Here is a 23,348-nt window from a genome sequence, read left to right as displayed (position 1 = left end):
TTAAAAAAATATTATGTTTCAAAGCTGTAAAGAATGTTTTTGTCTACCATCAAGTATTTGAGCCATGCAGAGCACATTGCAAATGACTTTTTCATATGCTGTTTCCTGATGCTTAACTAATATTTCTCAACAGCAGTAGCTTCTTGTTTTATTTGATGCTGTTTTAGCACTTAGAACTCTGTATTTAGCTTCCTGACAGAATTTACCTGCATGATTTAAACCCGGCATATTTTTATTGTACTGCTAAGAAAAAGGACTTGTTTAACATGGCACAGTGTAGTGGAAAATAGGTACTAGTGGGCATTTCCAAAAGGAGTCTGAGCACGACTGGTAGTATCACAAGAAGCTTAAAAGTAAGTGGCTAAGTGCCAGTAGGACTCACGCACTGAGGGTTCCATACAAACTTAATTGTTTGGTCTTGTATGTAGTACATCTGTACTGGGAACCAAGAATTTTGCCTGTTACCAATATTGATGCTGGCAAGATATTGATCCCGGGAATTCCAAGACAGTATCAAAATCCCTTCAGTAGTCCTCAGACTAGGCCTGACATACAAAATGAAGTGAGTAGGGTGCCATGTACCTGCCGTTCACCTGCGGGATCGGGAACCCCTCAGACATGGAAGCATCACAGATTTGCATACGTACAAGGCATTGCCTCCCTGGATTGCATGGATCACAACAAGGATGACAGACACCAGAACAAGTCCCACCAGAGGTCCTCCTTGCCAGCGACCAATTTACTCTGCTGCGTTTCGTGTGAGGAACTGGATTCCTCTACATCATGGCTATATAGGGCTGCACAAGCCAACACATCGGCAGTTCACTCCATCAGAACTCTGGACCAATTTATGTGCCCATCAGTGAGAGCCTGGTCAGAAGGCGCCTCAGTGGGACCTACGACTTTCCAGTGATATCCTGAGACATACCTGTTGGCCACCTACACCAAACACTCAACGTCTGTCATTAGGGGTTACGTGTTGCATGGTCATCACGTCCCACTATGTTTATTCACTGCGTGTCCCGGGAATATGCCTGTTAGTGTTTGAGAAGTTACATTATTATTATTTCTTTCCTTTCTCAGACGTTATGTCTGGTTATTATTATTATTATTATTATTATTATTATTATTATCTTCACTTTCTCAGACGTTAAGTCCGGTTAAAAATGGAGTGACGCGGACCTTGATCAAGCGTCACTTCCTTTTAACTGTACGGTATGTGTTATATTGCATTTAGGAACTTTCGGGTAATTGAACATGTATCAATAATTACAGATTTCTGTAGCTGTATATATATGTTTGGATGTAGCTGTATTGCATTGATGTACTGGTGGATATTGTGTGGTATGACTCCTGTAGTTGATAGTATAATTGGTATGATGTCAACTTTATCCTGATGCCACATGTCTTTGACTTCCTCAGCCAGTTGGATGTATTTTTCAATTTTTTCTCCTGTTTTCTTTTGTATATTTGTTGTATTGGGTATGGATATTTCAATTAGTTGTGTTAATTTCTTCTTTTTATTGGTGAGTATGATGTCAGGTTTGTTATGTGGCGTTGTTTTATCTGTTATAATGGTTCTGTTCCAGTATAATTTGTATTCATCATTCTCCAGTACATTTTGTGGTGTATACTTGTATGTAGGAACGTGTTGTTTTAAAAGTTTATGTTGTAAGGCAAGCTGTTGATGTATTATTTTTGCGACATTGTCATGTCTTCTGGGGTATTCTGTATTTGCTAGTATTGTACATCCGCTTGTGATGTGATCTACTGTTTCTATTTGTTGTTTACAAAGTCTGCATTTATCCGTTGTGGTATTGGGATCTTTAATAATATGCTTGCTGTAATACCTGGTGTTTATTGTTTGATCCTGTATTGCAATCATGAATCCTTCTGTCTCACTGTTTATATTGCCTTTTCTTAGCCATGTGTTGGATGCGTCTTGATCGATGTGTGGCTGTCTTAGATGATACGGGTGCTTGCCATGTAGTGTTTTCTTTTTTCAATTTACTTTCTTCATGTCTGTTGATGTTATGTGATCTAAGGGTTGTAGAAGTGGTTATGAAATTGCAGTGGTGTAGTCGATGTATTTATATGAGTGATTGCCTTGTGTATTTTGCTAGTTTCTGCTCGTTCTAGAAAGAATTTTCTTAAATTGTCTACCTGTCCATAATGTAGGTTTTTTATGTCGATAAATTCCCTTCCTCCTTCCTTTCTGCTTAATGTGAATCTTTCTGTTGCTGAATGTATGTGATGTATTCTATATTTGTGGCATTGTGATCGTGTAAGTGTATTGAGTGCTTCTAGGTCTGTGTTACTCCATTTCACTACTCCAAATGAGTAGGTCAATATTGGTATGGCATAGGTATTTATAGCTTTTGTCTTGTTTCTTGCTGTCAATTCTGTTTTCAGTATTTTTGTTAGTCTTTGTCTATATTTTTCTTTTAGTTCTTCTTTGATATTTGTATTATCTATTCCTATTTTTTGTCTGTATCCTAGATATTTATAGGCATCCGTTTTTTCCATCGCTTCTATGCAGTCACTGTGGTTATCCAATACGTAATCTTCTTGTTTAGTATGTTTTCCCTTGACTATGCTATTTTTCTTACATTTGTCTGTTCCAAAAGCCATACTTATATCATTGCTGAATCCTTCTGTTATCTTTAGTAATTGGTTGAGTTGTTGCTGCCAGTAGTTTTAGATCATCCATGTATAGCAAATGTGTGATTTTGTGTGGGTATGTTCCAGTAATACTGTATCCATAATTTGTATTATTTAGCATGTTGGATAGTGGGTTCAGAGCAAGGCAGAACCAGAAAGGACTTAATGAGTCTCCTTGGTATATTCCACGCTTAATCTGTATTGGCTGTGATGTGATATTATTTGAATTTGTTTGGATATTAAGTGTGGTTTTCCAATTTTTCATTACTATGTTTAGGAACTGTATCAATTTAGGATCTACTTTGTATATTTCCAATATTTGTAGTAACCATGAGTGGGGTACACTATCAAAAGCTTTTTGGTAATCAATGTATGCGTAGTGTAGCGACCTTTGTTTAGTTTTAGCTTGATATGTCACCTCTGCATCTATTATCAGTTGCTCTTTACATCCTTGTGCTCCTTTGCAACAGCCTTTTTGTTCTTCATTTATAATTTTGTTCTGTGTTGTATGTGTCATTAATTTCTGTTTAATGACTGAAGTTAATATTTTGTATATTGTTGGTAGGCATGTTATGGGGCGATATTTAGCTGGGTTCGCTGTGTCTGCTTGATCTTTAGGTTTCAGATATGTTATTCCACGTGTAAGTGTATCAGGGAATGTGTATGGGTCTGCAATGTAACTGTTAAATAATTTAGTTAGATGTGAATGTGTTGAGGTGAACGTCTTTAACCAGAAATTTGCTATTTTATCATTTCCAGGGGCTTTCCAATTGTGAGTAGAATTAATTGCTTGGGTGACTTCATGTTGCAAAATTGTCACTTCAGGCATTTGTGGTATCATCTTGTATGTGTCTGTTTCTGCTTGTATCCACCGTGCATGCCTGTTATGTTGTACCGGGTTTGACCATATGTTGCTCCAGAAGTGTTCCATGTCTGTTATGTTTGGTGGATTGTTTATTTTAATGTGTGTGTTATCTATTGTCTGGTAAAATTTCTTTTGGTTTGTGTTGAATGTTTGGTTTTGTTTCCTTCTATTTTCACTTTTTTTGTATCTTCTAAGTCGTTTGGCTAATGCTTGTAATTTCTGCTTCTTTTCGTCTAATTGCTCTGTCGCTTCTTGTTGTGAGATTTTACCTAACTTTTTTCGTTTTTTTTCCGAGATTTCATTTCTTATAAATTGTGTTAGCTGTCCGATGACTTTTCTCAGTTTTTCTATTTTGATCTGTAGCCTGTGTTGCCATGCTGGTTTTGTGGGTTTCTTCTGTGCGTTGGTTGGTTCAGATCTCTGCCTAGTGTGTATATTTAGTGTAGTGAGTGCTCCTATATAAACCAGTAGTTGTAACTCTTCCATAGTTGTGTTTTCATTTATTTTGTTGTGTATGATTGTGTTGATAGTTTTTATTGTTGTTTTGACTTGTGGGTTATTTGGTGGTCTATGCAAGAATGGTCTAATGTCTGTATTTGTGTCTTTGTATTCTATATATGTCAGCTGAAATTTTTCTTCTACATCTAACATCTGTGTCACTTCGTGTTCTATTTGTGCTTGTTCTGGTGGCTGTCTTAAGATTTCGTTTTCCTCTGATTGTTTAATTGGTGCGTGTTGTTCTTTGTTTCTTTGCTCTGGGATGTTTGAGTCCATTACTGTATTTTCTTCTTCTTCTGACTGCACATTATTTTGTTCCAGTATTTGTTGTACTTGTTGTTTGATGTTTTCTAATTCTGACTGGGGTATCCTGTTATTTTTTATTATTACACGGATCTGATCAGCTAATCGTTGTTCTGTTAAAAATTTTAATTCTGGGTATCTGGTAATAAATGTTGTGTATACTTGTGATCTGTATCCAGTTGTGTTGGTTCCTAGGTTTGTTGCTTGGTAATAACAGAACATGAGGTGTCGATTAACTTCATCTGACCATCTCATCCTCTGTCTTTGTTTTCCTTCTAGGGTGGTTGCAGGAAGCATATCCTGCAAAACACCTCTATTTGGATTTAAATCATTTTCCAGTTGGCTAGCAGTGTCGTTACCATTGTGGGCGGGCATAGGGTTCAAGCGTCGTCCCCGACCATGACGGCGCTTGTCCGAGGCTTCTTTAGTTCTGTCCTGAACCAACTAATCACACTAAAAGGGGGGTTAGCCCTATTAGTGGTTTGTTCTTTTCGTCGCCTTTTACGACTGGCAGAACATACCGGAGGCCGATTCTTTACCCGGGCCTCCACGGGTTTTATTATTATTATTATTATTATTATTATTATTATTATTATTATTACTATTATTAACAATGTAGGAAAAGACAGATTGCTACTTAGACAGAATGCTGTCTGGTGGAGTGTGCAGGGACTGGCCTGCCAACAGATGCAGCATCAGGAGGTTGTGAGGCAGGGATGTGGGGGAAAAAGGAACAAAAAAGTAGAGGCGCAGAGAAAGACAGGGGGATGCAAATAAGCTTGGGGGGGGGGGGGGGAGGGGAAGAGACGAGAATGGGGAAGAGATTATAGGACAGAAGGGTTGGAAACTGTTGGGTGGAGGGTTTGGGGACGTTATGTTATTGAAGGTTGAGGCTGGGATAATTAGGGGAACGCAGATTGTGTTGTAAAGATAATGCCATCTGCATAGTTCAGAAAATCTGGTGGTGGGGGGAAGGAAGCAGCCATTGAAATCAAGTGTGTTATGTTCCGCTGCATGTTGTGCCACAGGGTGGTCTACTTTGCTGTTGACCACAGTTTGGCAGTGGCCGTTCACCCTGGTGGACAACTGGTTGGTACTCATACCAAAACTGCGCAATGATTGCAGCAGAACTCATAACTGAAATGGCTGCTTTCACAGGTGGCTTTTCTCCTGATGGGGTAGGATAAACCTGTGATGGACCTGGAAGAAGTAGTGCTGGGTCGGTGGATTGGGCAGGTTTTGCACCTTGCTCTTCTGCAGGGATGTGATCGTGTGGCATGGAGTTGGGATTGGGAGTGGCATAGAGATGGACTAGGATCTTGTTTAGGTTTGGTGGGCGACGGAACACCACTTTTGGAGGTGTGGGAAGTATCATAGGTAGGATGCCCATTATTTCAGGGTACAATGATAGGTAATCAAAGTCCTGGTAATGGATGTGGTTTAGTTGTTCCAGTCGGGGTGGTACTGGGTGACAGTGGGGACACTCCTTTGTCGCCGGTTCTTTGGGGGGTGGTGGTAGGATTTTGGTTGTGATGGAAAATGTTTGTAGACTAGGTCTGAGGGATAGTGCCTGTCTGTGAAGGCCTTGGTGAGACCCTCAGTGTACTGAACAAGGGAATTTTTGTCACTGCAGATACGCTGTCCCCGAGTAGCCAGTCTATATGGGAGGGAATCCTAAAAACTGAGTACACTCTGACAGCCACAGATACAATTAGAGTTCGAAAAATAAGTAGAGACGTGTAGCAGACTGGCACTCAGAGATCTGTAGACCTGCCTCGGGCATGGATATGTGTGATGTCCTTAGGTTAGTTAGGTTTAAGTAGTTCTAAGTTCTAGGGGACTGATGACCTCAGAAGTTAAGTCCCATAGTGCTCAGAGCCATTTGATCTGTATACCAGAATCAAGATCAGAGTCAATGGAGCACAGCACAATTCATTGCATCTATGGAAAGTCGCTATAATGTAAGTCATTACCATGAGATGAGCACAAGAATAAGAATGTTTTGAAACTGCTGTCTGTCTTAAATCAGTTTCCCATGATCATGAGGGTAATGATGTAGGCAGTGCGTGACATTGGTGCTGGTGTTTGTGGAACAGTGGGGGTGTCAACAAGGTGCAGTCCATTTGGACTTATACTGTGGCAATGGTGGTGGTGGTGCATTGCATATGTCACCACAATATTCCTTTGATTAGTAAGTTAGTTTTTGGGTTTTACCTCAACACACATTTTCTTTGATTGTGGTGACTACAGCCAAAATGGTTCAAATGGCTCTGAGCACTATGGGACTTAACAGTGGAGACCATCAGTCCCCTAGAACTTAGAACTACTTAAACCCAACTAACCTAAGGACATCACACACATCCATGCCCGAGGCAGGATTCGAACCTGTGATTGTAGCAGTCGCGCGGTTCCGGACTGTAGTGCCTATAATCGCTCGGCCACTGCGGCCGGCACTAACTACAGCCATTTCGGCTGCTTTTTGACTTTTTGATTCTCCATTTAAAAGAGTGAGTGTGTTCCAGTTTGATTTATAAATGCAGTCTTTGGTTGGATCCTTTTGTCATTTATTATACTGACTCCCTTAGGATATGCTGCGTCAGTGGTCTAGTGGTTAGCATGTTGACTTCCACCGTGGATATCCTAAGTTCTGGCTGTAGTGACCACCTCAGTTTCTTTTATTGTTGAAAGGACTGGAAAGTGTCTACTTGGCCTCATAGAGACAAATGTGCACCAGCTTAAAGAAATAACTAACAAAACTGACATGTTATCTCGGTGGTGCCAAGTCGAAAGACTTGCAGACTGACATTTAAATTTATTTTAACTGATCTTGGTTCAGCCTTTGTTGTACAGGAATTCGTAACACTATCCTCATGTTTAAATAAGTCATATCTTAAGAAGGATGTGGTCCTTCCAAGTGTCCTATGAACCAGTCTCAAGTTATGCCACAAATTTCTCTTCTCTCCAATTCTGTTCAGCACCTCCTCATTAGTAATGTGATTTACCCATCTGATATTCAGCGTCCTTCTGCAGCACCACATTTCAGAAGTTCCTATTCTGTGGTCTGAACTGCAGTTTGTCCATGTTTCACTTCAACACAAGGCTACATTCTAGACAAATGCCTTAAAGAAAATACTTCCTAACACTTAAATTTATATTCAGTATTAAGAAATTTCTCTTCTTCAGAAACTTTTGTTCCCTTTATTTTACCCCTGCTACCCTCAGAATTGCAAAGAGAGTATCCCATTTATTACTGTCAGAAGCTTTCAACAAATGCTGTCAATATAGGCTTACCTTTCTGCAACCCATTTTTAAGGTAAGCCTTAGGGTCAGGTTTGCCTGGCGCATTCCAAAGGTTCTTTGGAACTCAAACTGATCTTCCCCAAGGTCGGCTTGTACCAGTTTTTCCATTCATCTGTAAATAATTTATGTCAGTATTTTGTAACCATGAATTATTAAACTAGCAGTTCAGTAATATTTAACCTGTTGGTAACTGCTGTCTTTGGGATTCGAATTATTACAATCCTCTTTAAGTCTGGAGGTATTTCACCTGTTTCATATATCTTGCACACTCGGTGGAATAGTTATTAAAGTCTGGCTCTTCCAAGGGTATCAGCAATTCTGAGGGGATGTCCACTACTCCAGGGACCTTGTTCCATCCCAAATCTTTCAGTACTCTGTCAGAGTCTTCTTGCAATATCATATCTCCCCTCTGATCCTCATCTACTTGCTCTTCTCTTTCTATAAAATTGCTCATTTCTCTTGCATAAGCCCTCTTTATATTCCTTCCACTTTTCACCTTCCAGCTTTCCCTTCTTTGCTTAGGACTGGTTTTCTGTCTGTGATCTTAATATTCATATAGCTGTTTTTCTTTTCTCCAAAAACCTCTTTAATTTTCCTGTAGATGGTATTCATCTTTCCCCTAGTTACACGTGGTTCCATAGAGTTACATTTGTCCTCTAGCCACTCCTGCTTAGCCATTTTGTACTTCCTTTCAATCTCATTTTTTAGACAAAAGAAATTTTTGTAGCAGTGTACAGAAAATAATTCATGTCTACCACTAGAGGATATAAAACTGAAAGTTAATTAAACTATGTATAAGAATGTGCACTGGATACAGATGTGTGGATGGGATAACATACTATCGTTAGATGAACTTTAGTGGAACAGAAGGCAGTGAATCACAAAACTGCCGAATGTATAACACACGTCAGATTCTCAATGTGACCGACCAAGAGAAAACAATGCTTACCAGGTATTATGCTTGATAGAGAGAGGCTATCATTAGCTGAAAAAACTTATCAAACATAGAACTCATAAAACATACAAATATTCATATAATTTCTTTGAACTTCATTATCTGAGACACCCATAAATTATTGTCATACATGGTTTTTAAAAATAATCTTAGTAAATGTGGGGACAGGCTCCTTACACAAAACACAAAAAAAGGGCTGTAAACATGGGCTCCAAAATGCATACCTTAAGAGCTCTGAACACTTGTTCAATAGAAGAGGTGTGTATCACAGATCAAAGATGAACAAGTGCTTACAGCTCTTAAGGTATGCATTTTAAAGTCTGTGTTTACTAGACATTTTCTTTTGTTTTGCTCTAATGAACCTGTCCCGAAAGATTGTAAAAGTATTTTTGAAACATCCTATATATAAAAAATACATATACTGAGGTGACAATAGTCATGGGATAGTGAGTGATATGCACATACACAGATGGCATTATTATCATGTACAGAAGGTATAAAAGGGCAGTACGTTGGCAAAGCTGTCATTTGTACGCAGATGATACCTGTGAAAAGGTTTCTGACGTGATTATGGCCATAGATTGGGAATTGAGACTTAGAATGCAGAATGATAGTTAAGAGCTAGATGCATAGGACATTCAATTTTTAAAGTCATTAGGGAATTCAATATTCCAGGATCCACAGTGTCAAGAGTATGAGGAGAATAACAAATTTCAGGCTTTACCTCTTTCCACAGCCCACACAGTGGCTGACAGTCTTCACTTAACAACTGAGAGCAGCAGCCGTTGCATAGAGTTTTCAGTGCTAACAAACAAGGAAGCTTGTGTGAAATAACTGCAGAAATCAATGTGGGATGTATGACAAATTCATCCGTTAGGACCATATCGGACCTCTTGACCATACTGGTTGGACCCTACATGACTGGAAAACCATGGCCTGGTCAGATGAGTCCCTGTTTCAATTGGTAAAAGGTGATGGTAAGATTTGAGTTTGGTCCAGACCCCATGAAGCCATGCATCCAAGTCCATACTGGTGTGGGCTGTGTTTGTGTGAAATGGTGTGTGTCCTCTGGTCCAACTGAACCAATCATTGCTTGGGAATTTAACAAAATTATGAGGAGGGAAGTTGCTATTCACAATATAGCGGAGATGCTGAGTCGCAGATTGGCACAACAAAAAGAAATTCACAATTATAACTTTCGGCCGTTAAGGCCTTCGTCAAACTCACACGCGCGCGCGCGCGCGCGCGCCCCCACACACACACACACACACACACACACACACACACACACACACACACACACACACACAAGTTGCGTTTGAGTGAGTGTCTATTGTTGACGAAGGCCGTAATGGCCAAAAGCTAAAATTGTTAGAGGGTGGTTTCTTTTTTTTTTTTTTTTTTTTTTTTTTTTTTTTTTTTTTTTTTTTTTTTTTTTTTTTTTCCTATCTGCAACTCAGCATCTCCGTTATATGGTGAGTAGCAACTGTCCTCCTCATAATATTATTACATTCCATCCTGGATTTTCCATTGTTTGATCATTGCTTGGAAATGGTTATGTTCGGCTACTTGGAGACCATTTGCAGCCGTTTAAAACTTCATGATCCCAAACAACGGTGGCATTTTTATGGATGAAATTGCACCATGTCACATGACTACAATTGTTTGTGATTGTTTGGTCTAAAAAACATTCTGGACAATCTGAGCGAATGGTTTGGCAGCCCAGATCACCTTACATGAATCCCAGCAAACATTTATGGGACATAATAGAGGGGTCAGTGTGGGCACAAAATCCTGCACTGGAAATTCTTTCACAACTATGGGTGGATACAGAGGCAGCATGGATCAATATTTCTGCAGTGGACTTCCAACAACTTGTTGAGTCAATGCCACATCAAGTTGCTGCATTCTGCTGAGAAAAAGGAGGTCTGACATGATATTAGGAGGTATCCCATGGATTTGACACCTCAGTGTATAGTATTGCAAATACAAATTTCCATGGAACAGGCAACTTATAACATGAAGGTGAATAGAATAATATGTTAATATTTCATATAAGAATTTAAGTTGTGAATTTTTAAATGACTTTTTTCCTACTCATGTTGCCCCAATCCCGCAGAAGGGAGCAACTGGAAATCTCCTAAAATCTCCAAGAAATGAAAGAAATACACAAATTTGGAATCACTTATTTCTTTTGTACTGTTGTGTGGCTACTTCAACACCATGACACTATTCACTACTGTACAGAAGATATTTAATTTTAAATTCCCCCCCCCCCCCTAACCTTTTACTAAACTGACCTAAGGTCCTGCAACTACACTTCACTAATTTCCACTTTATCAAGCTACAGCCTCATGATTTCCCACTTTACATTCTGTAACCTACCTACCCGATTAAGGGATCTAACATGTTATGCTTCAGTCGTAGAACACCAGTTTCATTTTTCCTTATGACAATGTTGTGTATAATCCAGAAATCGAAATGGAGGACTATTTTACTTCTCGATATTTCACCAAAGAAGATGTCATTGTCATTAAGCCGTAGGGTGGAGCAGTTTCAGATAGTGTAGTGATTTAACATTTTTAGTCTATTACTCAACATGTCAGATATTGCAGTGGTAAACTAAAAATTTAATATAATTGTTGTGTAAAATATTATATTGTGCTCAGAGGTGTGGAAAATGTTCTCATCTGTGACTCATCATAATGACATGTAAGTTCAAAGAAAAGTTAATTTAGCTGATGTTCACATCTCATGTACATCATCACAGAACTTGTTTCCACACATATAATTTCTACCAGAATGCGGGATAGATTACATCTTGGCTTCCAGTACAGTGGCAAAATCTGGCAAAATTTTTCTCAGTCGTATGGGAGGCAGACATTTACAAGCACTGTTACGAAATATTGCTTTCACTTGAAAGTAGTAAGCAACTTCAAGAAAGAAAACATTACATGGTAGTTGTGAGAATGGAAGTTGTCTGGGCCGTGGCGTATAAGACAATTTAAATATCCAATATTTTCATTACATTGTACACATATGACCAAAGTAAAAGATTTATTATGAAAACAGGTCATTTTTGTTCACTGAGTATTTTAAAGCAGCGTAGTCAATTGGAGCAATTGGTGAAATCTAAAAGTTTAGATTTTTATAATAGAAGATAAATGTGATCCTCTCTTTGAAATATTCATAATCTTATGTAAAAACTGGGTTTCACCATCCGTAGTTTCAGAATACTACCTACCATCATCTAGTTTCTCTGTAACATATGATGTGCTAACTCTGTCCAATCAAATAGGATATATTCACCCCAGAAGGGAACTATAAAAACATTCTATCTTGTCATGTCGCAAGAAGGTGTAGTTGTTGTTGTTGTGGTCTTCAGTCCTGAGACTGGTTTGATGCAGCTCTCCATGCTACTCTATCCTGTGCAAGCTTTTTCATCTCCCAGTACCTACTGCAACCTACATCCTTCTGAATCTGCTTAGTGTATTCATCTCTTGGTCTCCCTCTACGATTTTTACCCTCCACGCTGCCCTCCAATACTAAATTGGTGATCCCTTGATGCCTCAGAACATGTCCTACCAACCGATCCCTTCTTCTGGTCAAGTTGTGCCACAAACTTCTCTTCTCCCCAATCCTATTCAATACTTCCTCATTAGTTATGTGATCTACCCATCTAATCTTCAGCATTCTTCTGTAGCACCACATTTCGAAAGCTTCTATTCTCTTCTTGTCCAAACTATTTATCGTCCATGTTTCACTTCAATACATGGCTACACTCCATACGAATACTTTCAGAAATGACTTCCTGACACTTAAATCAATACTGGATGTTAACAAATTTCTCTTCAGAAACGCTTTCCTTGCCATTGCCAGCCTACATTTTATATCCTCTCTACTTCGACCATCATCAGTTATTTTGCTCCCCAAATAGCAAAACTCCTTTACTACTTTAAGTGCCTCATTTCCTAATCTAATTCCCTCAGCATCACCCGACTTAATTAGACTACATTCCATTATCCTTGTTTTGCTTTTGTTGATGTTCATCTTATATCCTCCTTTCAAGACACTGTCCATTCCATTCAACTGCTCTTCCAAGTCCTTTGCTGTCTCTGACAGAATTACAATGTCATCGGCGAACCTCAAAGTTTTTATTTCTTCTCCATGAATTTTAACACCTACTCCAAATTTTTCTTTTGTTTCCTTTACTGCTTGCTCAATATACAGATTGAACAACATCGGGGAGAGGCTACAACCCTGTCTTACTCCCTTCCCAACCACTGCTTCCCTTTCATGTCCCTCGACTCTTATAACTGCCATCTGGTTTCTGTACAAATTGTAAATAGCCTTTCGCTCCCTGTATTTTACCCCTGCCACCTTTAGAATTTGAAAGAGAGTATTCCAGTCAACATTGTCAAAAGCTTTCTCTAAGTCTACAAATGCTAGAAACGTAGGTTTGCCTTTCCTTAATCTTTCTTCTAAGATAAGTCGTAATGTCAGTATTGCCTCACGTGTTCCAGTGTTTCTACGGAATCCAAACTGATCTTCCCCGAGGTTGGCTTCTACTAGTTTTTCCATTCGTCTGTAAAGAATTCGTGTTAGTATTTTGCAGCTGTGACTTATTAAGCTGATAGTTCGGTAATTTTCACATCTGTCAACACCTGCTTTCTTTGGGATTGGAATTATTATATTCTTCTTGAAGTCTGAGGGTATTTCGCCTGTTTCATACATCTTGCTCACCAGATGGTAGAGTTTTGTCAGGACTGGCTCTCCCACAGCCGTCAGTAGTTCCAATGGAATATTGTCTACTCCGGAGGCCTTGTTTCGACTCAGGTCTTTCAGTGCTCTGTCAAACTCTTCACGCAGTATCATATCTCCCATTTCATCTTCATCTACATCCTCTTCCATTTCCATAATATTGTCGTCAAGTACATCGCCCTTGTATAGACCCTCTATATACTCCTTCCATCTTTCTGCTTTCCCTTCTTTGCTTAGAACTGGGTTTCCATCTGAGCTCTTGATATTCATACAAGTCGTTCTCTTATCTCCAAAGGTCTCTTTAATTTTCCTATAGGCGGTATCTATCTTACCCCTAGTGAGATAGGCCTCTACATCCTTACATTTGTCCTCTAGCCATCCCTGCTTAGCCATTTTGCACTTCCTGTCGATCTCATTTTTGAGACGTTTGTATTCCTTTTTGCCTGTTTCACTTACTGCATTTTTATATTTTCTCCTTTCATCAAGTAAATTCAATATTTCTTCTGTTACCCAAGGATTTCTACTAGCCCTCGTCTTTTTACCTACTTGATCCTCTGCTGCCTTCACTACTTCATCCCTCAAAGCTACCCATTCTTCTTCTACTGTATTTATTTCCCCCATCCCCGTCAATTGCTCCCTTATGCTCTCCCTGAATTTCTGTACAACCTCTGGTTCTTTTAGTTTATCCAGGTCCCATTTCCTTAAATTCCCACCTTTTTGCAGTTTCTTCAGTTTTAACCTACAGGTCATAACCAATAGATTGTGGTCAGAGTCCACATCTGCCCCTGGAAATGTCTTACAATTTAAAACCTGGTTCCTAAATCTCTGTCTTACCATTATATAATCTATCTGATACCTTTTAGTATCTCCAGGGTTCTTTCATGTATACAACCTTCTTTCATGATTCTTAAACCAAGTGTTAGTTATGATTATGTTGTGCTCTGTGCAAAATTCGACCAGGCGGCTTCCTCTTTCATTTCTGTCCCCCAATCCATATTCACCTACTATGTTTCCTTCTCTCCCATTTCCTACACTCGAATTCCAGTCACCCATGACTATTAAATTTTCGTCTCCCTTCACAATCTGAATAATTTCTTTTATTTCATCATACATTTCTTCAATTTCTTCGTCATCTGCAGAGCTAGTTGGCATATAAACTTGTACTACTGTAGTAGGCGTGGGCTTCGTATCTATCTTGGCCACAATAATGCGTTCACTATGCTGTTTGTAGTAGCTTACCCGCATTCCTATTTTCCTATTCATTATTAAACCTACTCCTGCATTACCCCTATTTGATTTTGTGTTTATAACCCTGTAGTCACCTGACCAGAAGTCTTGTTCCTCCTGCCACCGAACTTCACTAATTCCCACTATATCTAACTTCAACCTATCCATTTCCCTTTTTAAATTTTCTAACCTACCTGCCCGATTAAGGGATCTGACATTCCACGCTCCGATGCGTAGAACGCCAGTTTTCTTTTTCCTGATAACGACATCCTCTTGAGTGGTCCCCGCCCGGAGATCCGAATGGGGGACTATTTTACCTCCGGAATATTTTACCCAAGAGGACGCCATCATCATGTAATCATACAGTAAAGCTGCATGCCCTCGGGAAAAATTACGGCTGTAGTTTCCCCTTGCTTTCAGCCGTTCGCAGTACCAGCACAGCAAGGCCGTTTTGGTTATTGTTACAAGGCCAGATCAGTCAATCATCCAGACTGTTGCCCTTGCAACTACTGAAAAGGCTGCTGCCCCTCTTCAGGAACCACACGTTTGTCTGGCCTCTCAACAGATACCCCTCCGTTGTGGTTGCACCTACGGTACGGCTATCTGTATCGCTGAGGCACGCAAGCCTCCCCACCAACGGCAAGGTCCATGGTTCATGGGGGGGAGAAGGTGTAGGTTGTTGCACAAATGTTTTGAATAAGAACTCAGCCATTCGTGTAGCAATAGAGGTATAGATAGGTTCTTTGTACATAGAATAATGAAGAAAATGCTTGTTAATAAATATTGGTTTGTACAAAGTTCACCAACGGCTATCTACAGCAACATCAAGATGTCACAGTGCAGAACTTGTTATGTTCGACAGTGACAAGCTAAATGATGAAAACTTTAGAAAAAGGTACATGATAGAAATTTCAAATAGGTTTGATGCTCTCTGGACACACGAAGATAAAGACGAGGATGTAAATAAACAGTGGATCAATGTGAGGAATAATATCAAAGAGGCAGCGAAGGTCATAATAGGTACAATTAAGAAGAACAGGAGGAAGCTGTGGTTTGATGAGGAATGCAAGAAATTGGTAGAGGAAAGGAGAAAAGTGGGTTTAGATTGGGATAGAATGGGAGACAGAAAATGAGAGGAGTTCGTGAACGTGAGAAGGGAAGTTGGTCGTAGGCTACGGGCAAAGAAGAGGGATTATTTGAACAATCAAATTTAAAAAATGGAAACAAACAGTAAAACAAAAAACATTAGGGATCTTTACCTAGACATAAATGGGTATAGGAAGGGGTTCAAAGCTAGGACAAATGCACTTTGAGAGGATGCTGGGGGAATACTGACAGACCCCAGTGCTATATTAAGTAAATGGAGGGCGTATTTTGAGCATCTATTAAATGTACACCAGGAAGCAGGAAATGAGCAGGCGTACGAGATACATACAGCAGAATCCCAGATACTTGAGCCAATGTTAAAGGAAGTAAGAGATGCAATCAACAAACTGAAAAACCATAAAGCACCAGGATCAGATTGCATAACTGCAGAATTAGTTAAAAATGGGGGACAGAAATTGGTGGAAGTAGTTCACAAAGTGATAACTAAAGTATGGAACTCAGAGATGATACCTGAAGAGTGGCAGGAGTCGATTCTGATCCCAATTTTTAAGAAAGGTGACAAAATGGATTGTAGTAATTATAGAGGGATATCTCTATTACCAGTATGTTCCAAAATTTTCTCGAATATTCTGCTAAGCAGGCTTACACCGTATGCAGATGAAATTGTAGGGGATTACCAAGCCGGCTATCAACTATAGACTAAATATTCACCCTGCGTCAAATTTTGGAAAAGAAATGGGAATACAATAAACCAGTTCATAATGTTTTCATAGATTTTACAAAAGCATATGATTCAGTATTGCAGTCAGAATTGTACAGAATTCTTTTAGAACTTGGAATACCAAAGAAGTATGTTAGACTTATAGAAGCGAGTTTGAAAAACACAAAAGGTAGAGTACGTGTGGGGAAATTGGAGTCAGAAGAATTTGTAATAAAGAATGGACTTAAGCAGGGAGATGCCCTGTCTCCTCTACTTTTTAATTTAGTCCTAGAATATATTGTACGAATGGCAGCAGATAATTCAGAGGGTGTGGAGTTAAATGGAAATATTAAGATATTAGGGTATGCAGATGATCTAAACATCATTAGCGATAGGAAAGAATCTTTAACAGCAAATGCGAATGCGTTAATCAAGGCTAGTGAAGATGTAGGTCTAAGGATAAGTGAAGACAAAACTAAATACCTGTTTACTACTAGAATGCCAACAGCAGTAGATCAGGAAATGTTAAGAGTTGGAGACATGCAGTTTGAAAAAGTGAACACATTTAAGTATCTAGACGTGGACACCACTTCGAGGAATGAGATTGAATCCGAACTGAAGAAGAGATTACAGGCGGGAAATGCGTGCTACTTCTCACTGAGTAGATTACTTTCATCACAGATATTGTCCAGGAATTTAAAGATCAGAATATACAAGACTATCATTCTACCAGTTATGCTGTATGGGTGTGAGACTTGGTCTCTCACTGTGAAAAATGAAAAGCCGTTCAGAGTATTCGAAAACAAAATTTTGAGGAAACTTTTCGGAGCAAAAAGGGATGACATTAGCGGAGAGTGGCGAAAACTGCATAACGAAAAGGTTCACGAACTCTATTCAAGCCCTGACATAATCAGTATTATTAAATCACGTAGGCTGCGAAGGGCGGGTCACGTAGCTCGAATGGATGAGGGCAGGGCAGCACGCAGAGTACTGGTAGGGCACCTAGAAGGAAAATGTCCTGTGGGGAGACCGAGGCGTGGATGGGAGGACAATGTGAAGGCTGATTTGAGGAGCCTAGGTATTGAAGATGAATGGAAGGAAATAGCCCAAGACAGGGACAGATGGCAAAAATACGTTGCTGCGGTAATGGACTCTCGGGTCCGGTATGACCGACCAGTGAGTGAGTAAGTAAGTAAGTAAGTAAGTAAGTAAGTAAGTAGTACAACACTTCTAATGGTATAGTGCACCACCAGTTAGATAATGAGACATATCATAAAACAAAATTATTTTGTTGATTTTTAGACAAACAATCTTAACTAGTAATTTAGACTGACATATTTTTAAACAATATTACAGCAATATTATTTATAAATTTGAAACAGTGTTAATATAATTAGTGTCAGTTTGAAAATCATGCTTGAATATCACCCTGCACCTCACAAGAGTCTTCTCATACATCTTTGTGTGCACCCTCTCCCTTCTTTGTGTGGCTCTCCTTTTAATGATTCAGCTGCATCTGACTGTCCCTCATCTGTGTCCCCCCCCTCTCCAAAATAAGTCCATCTCAGTGTGGCTGCCCAATCGCTTGTGTTATGTAGTTCCTCCATCTTTGTTTCTCTTTTCTGCCACTTCATACCATCCCTTCTTGTCTGTATGTTCTGACACTTTCACTTATAAATCTTCATTCGCTTTTCCTCGTGTGCCATTTTCTGTCTGGTTGTAAGTTCCTATAGAATATTTCTATCTTTTCAGCCTTGACAATGATCAGAAAGAAGAATTAACACATGTAATTGAAAAGCTTCTCTCTGATAAGACAACATTAGTAGTTGGATCAGCAGTCATGGCTTTTGAGGAGGTACGTAATATTCTTCTTATAACTACCCTATCCACTGTGTGCATTTATTTAATATTTTATCAAGGTGTAATAAAAGTTAATGAAGACAATGAATAAATGCAGTATGTTAAGAATGTTGCTCAGAGTACGATGTTTAGTTTCATGTAAGTTCTGTGACTCAGTTGTGGAATCAACTTACTATTTTTAAATTATAATTACAGTAATGTATATGATTATACTTTCCATAGAATAAAAATCATTTACTAAATGGTTACAGAAATGACACTTTTATGTGTGTTTAACCTTTTCATTCATTTTTCTTGTTTTCTACTCCACACCTGTTTCCTTTCTACCCATTGGATACACCTTCTCTCTCTCTCTCCTCTCTCTTCCCATAATGCTACACATTCTTCTTCTTATCTTGATAATCTCACTGCCCCCACCTCTCCTTGTCTTCCTAGCTCCTCCTGCCCTTCTCACCAGTCCTTCCTACCTTCCTCCCCAGTTCCTCCAGGTATCACCATCCATTACTCTCATGGATCTCTATCATACTTCTCAACACCTTCTCTTCTGAATTCCACGCACTACGTAATACACTCTGCTCATTTCACCCCTTCCAGTCAGATTGCTCGCACATCTTGATTCCCAATAGTCCTCTGCTCCATCCAACAAATCCTGCAACCTTTCATAAACGATCCACCCTTCTACAAACCCCACCCAATCTCATAAATCCAGCCGCTTACTATGAATCCTACCTTCTCCCGCAAGCTGTGCTGTCTTCCCACTTCAGTGTCCATTCTCGATGCTTCTCATCTGTTCTCTAAAATATGGTGAAACTGTGTTGCATAAATTCATTTTTAAATGAGTACTGTTTCTTTGTGTAATCTTGGTTTTATATGTAGGTATGCCCAGAACGGATTGATCTTATACACAAAAATTACCGCAAACTGTGCAACCTATTAGTAGATGTTGATGAATGGGGTCAGGTCATCATCATCAACATGCTGACACGCTATGCACGGACACAGTTTGTGGATCCTAATATTGGAGTAAGTTGTGGTAACTTTTTGGCTGAGACTGTGTTGCAGCTCCTTTTGTGTTGTATACATGTGTGATAAAGTTGAAAGTTTTTGTTTTCATTGAGAGGTCAAATACCATTGAACAAAACTAGACACTCAGTACTATTATTTTCTTTGCTACTTTTTGCTAATGATTTCAGAAAGTGTATAGAAAAGAGTGACTGACATAATTCTTTTACTGCCTGTTGTTGTTGACTGTGGTCAAGATTGATGTGTTGTGCTTCCCGTTCCCATCTGCACATAAGTTCAGTTTTATTTATATGTTTTTATAATTTTTGTTTCTGATGGTCTTTCTCAGTGATAGCCTTCAAATTGTTGCCTGTGCTTAGTGGTATGCAGTAGATATTTGTGATAAACTTTATCAGTATGTAAGTGAAAAAATATATAAAATGTGTTACTTCCTCCTTACCCTTAAATTATTCCACTTAAGAGGCATAAAAGTAAGAAGACTGTTGTTTTACTTCTTTCTGTATTGTCCTCTGCAGCTTGAGCTTTGCAGCCATTTTCAAGTAATTTATTATTGTCCTTTGAGAAACTAGTTATTGGTTTCAGAAGGGCAATAAGTAATCACTTGAAAATGTCTAAAAAATGCTGCAATTGCTATAGACTATCCAGAGGGAAATGAAAAACAGTAAAACTAGGAAAGTATTATCAGAATGAGATTTTCACTCTGCAGCGGAGTGTGCACTGATATGAAACTTCCTGGCAGATTAAAATTGTGTGCCCGACCGAGACTCGAACTCAGGACCTTTGCCTTTTGCGGGCAAGTGCTCTACCATCTGAGCTACCGAAGCACGACTCACGTCCGGTACTCACAGCTTTACTTCTGCCAGTACCTTGTCTCCTACCTTCCAAACTTTACAGAAGCTCTCCTGCGAACCTTGCAGAACTAGCACTCCTGAAAGAAAGGAATTGCGGAGACATGGCTTAGCCACAGCCTGGGGGATGTTTCCAGAATGAGATTTTCACTCTGCAGCGGAGTGTGTGCTGATATGAAACTTCCTGGCAGATTAAAACTGTGTGCCTGACCGAGACTCGAACTCGGGACCTTTGCCTTTCGCGGGCAAGTGCTCTACCATCTGAGCTACCGAAACACGACTCACGTCCGGTACTCACAGCTTTACTTATGCCAGTACCTCGTCTCCTGCGAAGGAGAGCTTCTGTAAAGTTTGGAGGGTAGGAGACAAGGTACTGGCATAAGTAAAGCTGTGCGTACCGGACGTGAGTCGTGTTTCGGTAGCTCAGATGGTAGAGCACTTGCCCGCGAAAGGCAAAGGTCCCAAGTTCGAGTCTCGGTCGGGCACACAGTTTTAATCTGCCAGGAAGTTTCAGGGAAGTATTATCATTCAACCAATTCACATGTCTGTGACTCCTAATAATAATTAAATGATCAATTACTATGTCATTTCTTGTGAAAATATGTTTTTGACATGTACTACCTCCTCCAGGGTCTCCCCACTTTGTGTGCAACAGTGTATCTGATCTAGTCTGAAAACTGAAAATACTTCTGTATCTACTTCTGTTCTTAAGCTACTAATTGACCTTTCAGTGACTTTAAACCCTAGTGTACTATTAAATGTTTTATAAGTGTTATACAGTATTTTTCTGTGCCATTTTATATGCTATAATCTTATAACTATGTCATTGTTTCAACTTACTGATCAGAATTCTAAACTGGATAGAAATTCAAAGATGAGAAAACTACAGTACAACATGCCAATATGCTGTTAGTTTTCTCTTAATGTCAGTCCAGTATAAATGTGCATTTTGGGAAGAACAAATTGTGATTTGATTCTAGGTTTAATTTTTCCTGTCCTTGGCTATATTTTCTGCAAAGACACCTCTGTTGATATACACATGACTTTCAAATCAGTAATTGTTTTTATATTTTATTTCATTGTTTTCTAGCTTTCATAGAATGCCAATAAAGTTTTTGTAGAAACATTTACTGTTAATAAAATATGTAAATAAGAAAATGTGATTTCATATATAACATACCTACTGAACTTGGCAGGATCCAGGTGATGATGAAGAAGACAAACCTTTTTATGATGATGATGATGATGAAGAAGAGGATGAGGATGATGATGATAATGAAAGCAAAGGGAAAACTGAAAAGCCAAAGAAGACATACTCTTTGGATCCAGATCACAGATTGCTTTTGAGAAATGCAAAGCCACTGCTTCAGAGTAGAAATGCCTCTGTGAGTACTAGTTTTCCTTGTTTTGTCACATACAGTTTTTTCCCCCTTCATTTTAATACTATAAGGAAAGATAATCGAAAAAGACCTGTTGATGGTGTCATTAGATATGGGGCAGAATAGCAAATTGGGTAGAGATATCTTGGAACTAATCTTCAGTGACTTAAGGAAACAACAACAAATCTAAATCTGGATGCCTAGGGGAGTATTTGACTTAAAGTCCTTCAAAACATGAATGCAGCTTACGTCAGATCAAGAATCAAATATTCACAACTTACAAACTGTTCTTCCATAAGTGTGTTGCAGGTTTCAAGTTGAATACACACTTTTTCCTAATATATACTAATTAGCTCTTGGCTTTTTTTAGTGCTGGTATCAGTAAATTGTATTTTCCAATTATGTGTGCACTAATAAAAATCAGTTACACCAAGGGAATCAGAAAAATCAAAATAATAATCTAAATAATAAATTTCAGTGAAATTAAGGCTAAATAAAAATTTGAGATATCATGTAAGTTGTACAGGCCAATAAATGTGTTGAAAATGAGGTAAAAAGTAGCAAAAAGTGGTTTTTTATGGGAGGAGAAAAATATTATATATCTCTTTCTGAGGGGGGGTTCATCTGATGGAGTAGTTTTTGCATTAGATCAGAAATGGCTTGGGAACACAAAAACAGATCAATAATGATGTTAATGGGAATGATTGTTTCACTGTTCAGTGGAGAGTATGGTGTAATGAAACTTCCTGCCAGATTAAAATTATGGGCAAGATCAGTACCTAAACCTGGATGTGAGACACTCAAATCTCATCACCAATAAAAAAAAAAATACTTGCATGTTTGTATTTTACAAGGGTTGAATGAAAAGTAATGCCTCCACCTTCATTAATGGATGGGAATATTTTAATAACTCAAATGCAGAAATAATCCTTAGAATGTGTCTTTAATTACCAGTATTCACTTTTCCAGATAGTCAACATCCAATTGGATACATTCCTGCCAATGATGAACAAGTTTTCTGAAGCCATCACAGAAGAAGTCAACACTCTGTTTCTGCAACCACAGTCTCACAGTTTTCTCTGCGTCTTCATCAGAAGTGTAATGATGTCCCCACAGATAGTCTTTCATTATCGGGAACAGATGGAAGTTAGACGGTGCTAAATCTGGACTGTATGGAGGATGCTGTACGGTGGTGAGATTCAGTCTCTGAAGTTCTGCTGTGGTGGCATGTGAAGTGTGTGCTTTGGCACTGTCATGCTGCAGGAAAACATTTTCCTTTTCCTTTTGGACCCTTGTTAGCCGTTGTTTCAGAGTTCACAGCATTGTGACGTAACGCTCTGAATTTATTGTTGTTCCATGATCAAGGAAATGAACATGGATAACACCATCTGCATCCCAGAACACTGTGGCCATGATTTTTCCAACTGAAGGCTGCATTTTGAATTTCTTTTCCTGGGGCAAGTCTTTGTGTCGATATTCCATAGACTGACGTTTCGTCTCCGGGTCGTAATGGTGTACCCACATTTCGTCTCTTGTCACAATTGAATGGAGATAGGCGTCACCTTCATTCTCGTAACGCAAGAGGAGTTCCTGGAAAATTTTAAGTCTGTGCGCTTTAAATTCAGGAGTCAGCATCTGGGGTACCCATTGTGCACAGATCTACCAATAGCCAAGCAAAGCAATAAAGTGACCCACATGTTCTTATGAAATGCCGATTGTGCTTGCACTTTCTCTCTGAGTGACACAACAATTGTCCTGAATCAATCGTTGCTTGTGAAACTCGGTGGTTGCTGTCACAGTACGTCCCACTCTTTGTTTGTCACGCAGGTCAGATGTTCCCGTCTCAACATCTTTAAACTTA

General features: G+C 39.1%; 1 protein-coding gene across 1 annotated transcript in view; it reads left to right on the top strand.

The window, feature by feature from the left end:
• LOC126412189 (AP-3 complex subunit beta-2) overlaps positions 1-23,348 on the top strand; it is a 255,075-nt gene that overhangs the window by 72,425 nt on the left and 159,302 nt on the right. Inside the window, exons 5-7 of the mRNA XM_050081668.1 lie at positions 18,130-18,232; positions 19,114-19,260; positions 21,305-21,493. Of these exons, the coding sequence (XP_049937625.1) occupies positions 18,130-18,232; positions 19,114-19,260; positions 21,305-21,493 (439 nt within the window). The remainder of the gene's footprint in view (positions 1-18,129; positions 18,233-19,113; positions 19,261-21,304; positions 21,494-23,348) is intronic.

This window comes from Schistocerca serialis, chromosome 7, assembly GCF_023864345.2.
Source record: "Schistocerca serialis cubense isolate TAMUIC-IGC-003099 chromosome 7, iqSchSeri2.2, whole genome shotgun sequence".
Lineage (NCBI taxonomy): Eukaryota > Metazoa > Arthropoda > Insecta > Orthoptera > Acrididae > Schistocerca > Schistocerca serialis.
The sequence above is the reverse complement of the archived record's forward strand: the minus strand, read 5'-3'. Positions and strand labels throughout refer to the sequence as shown.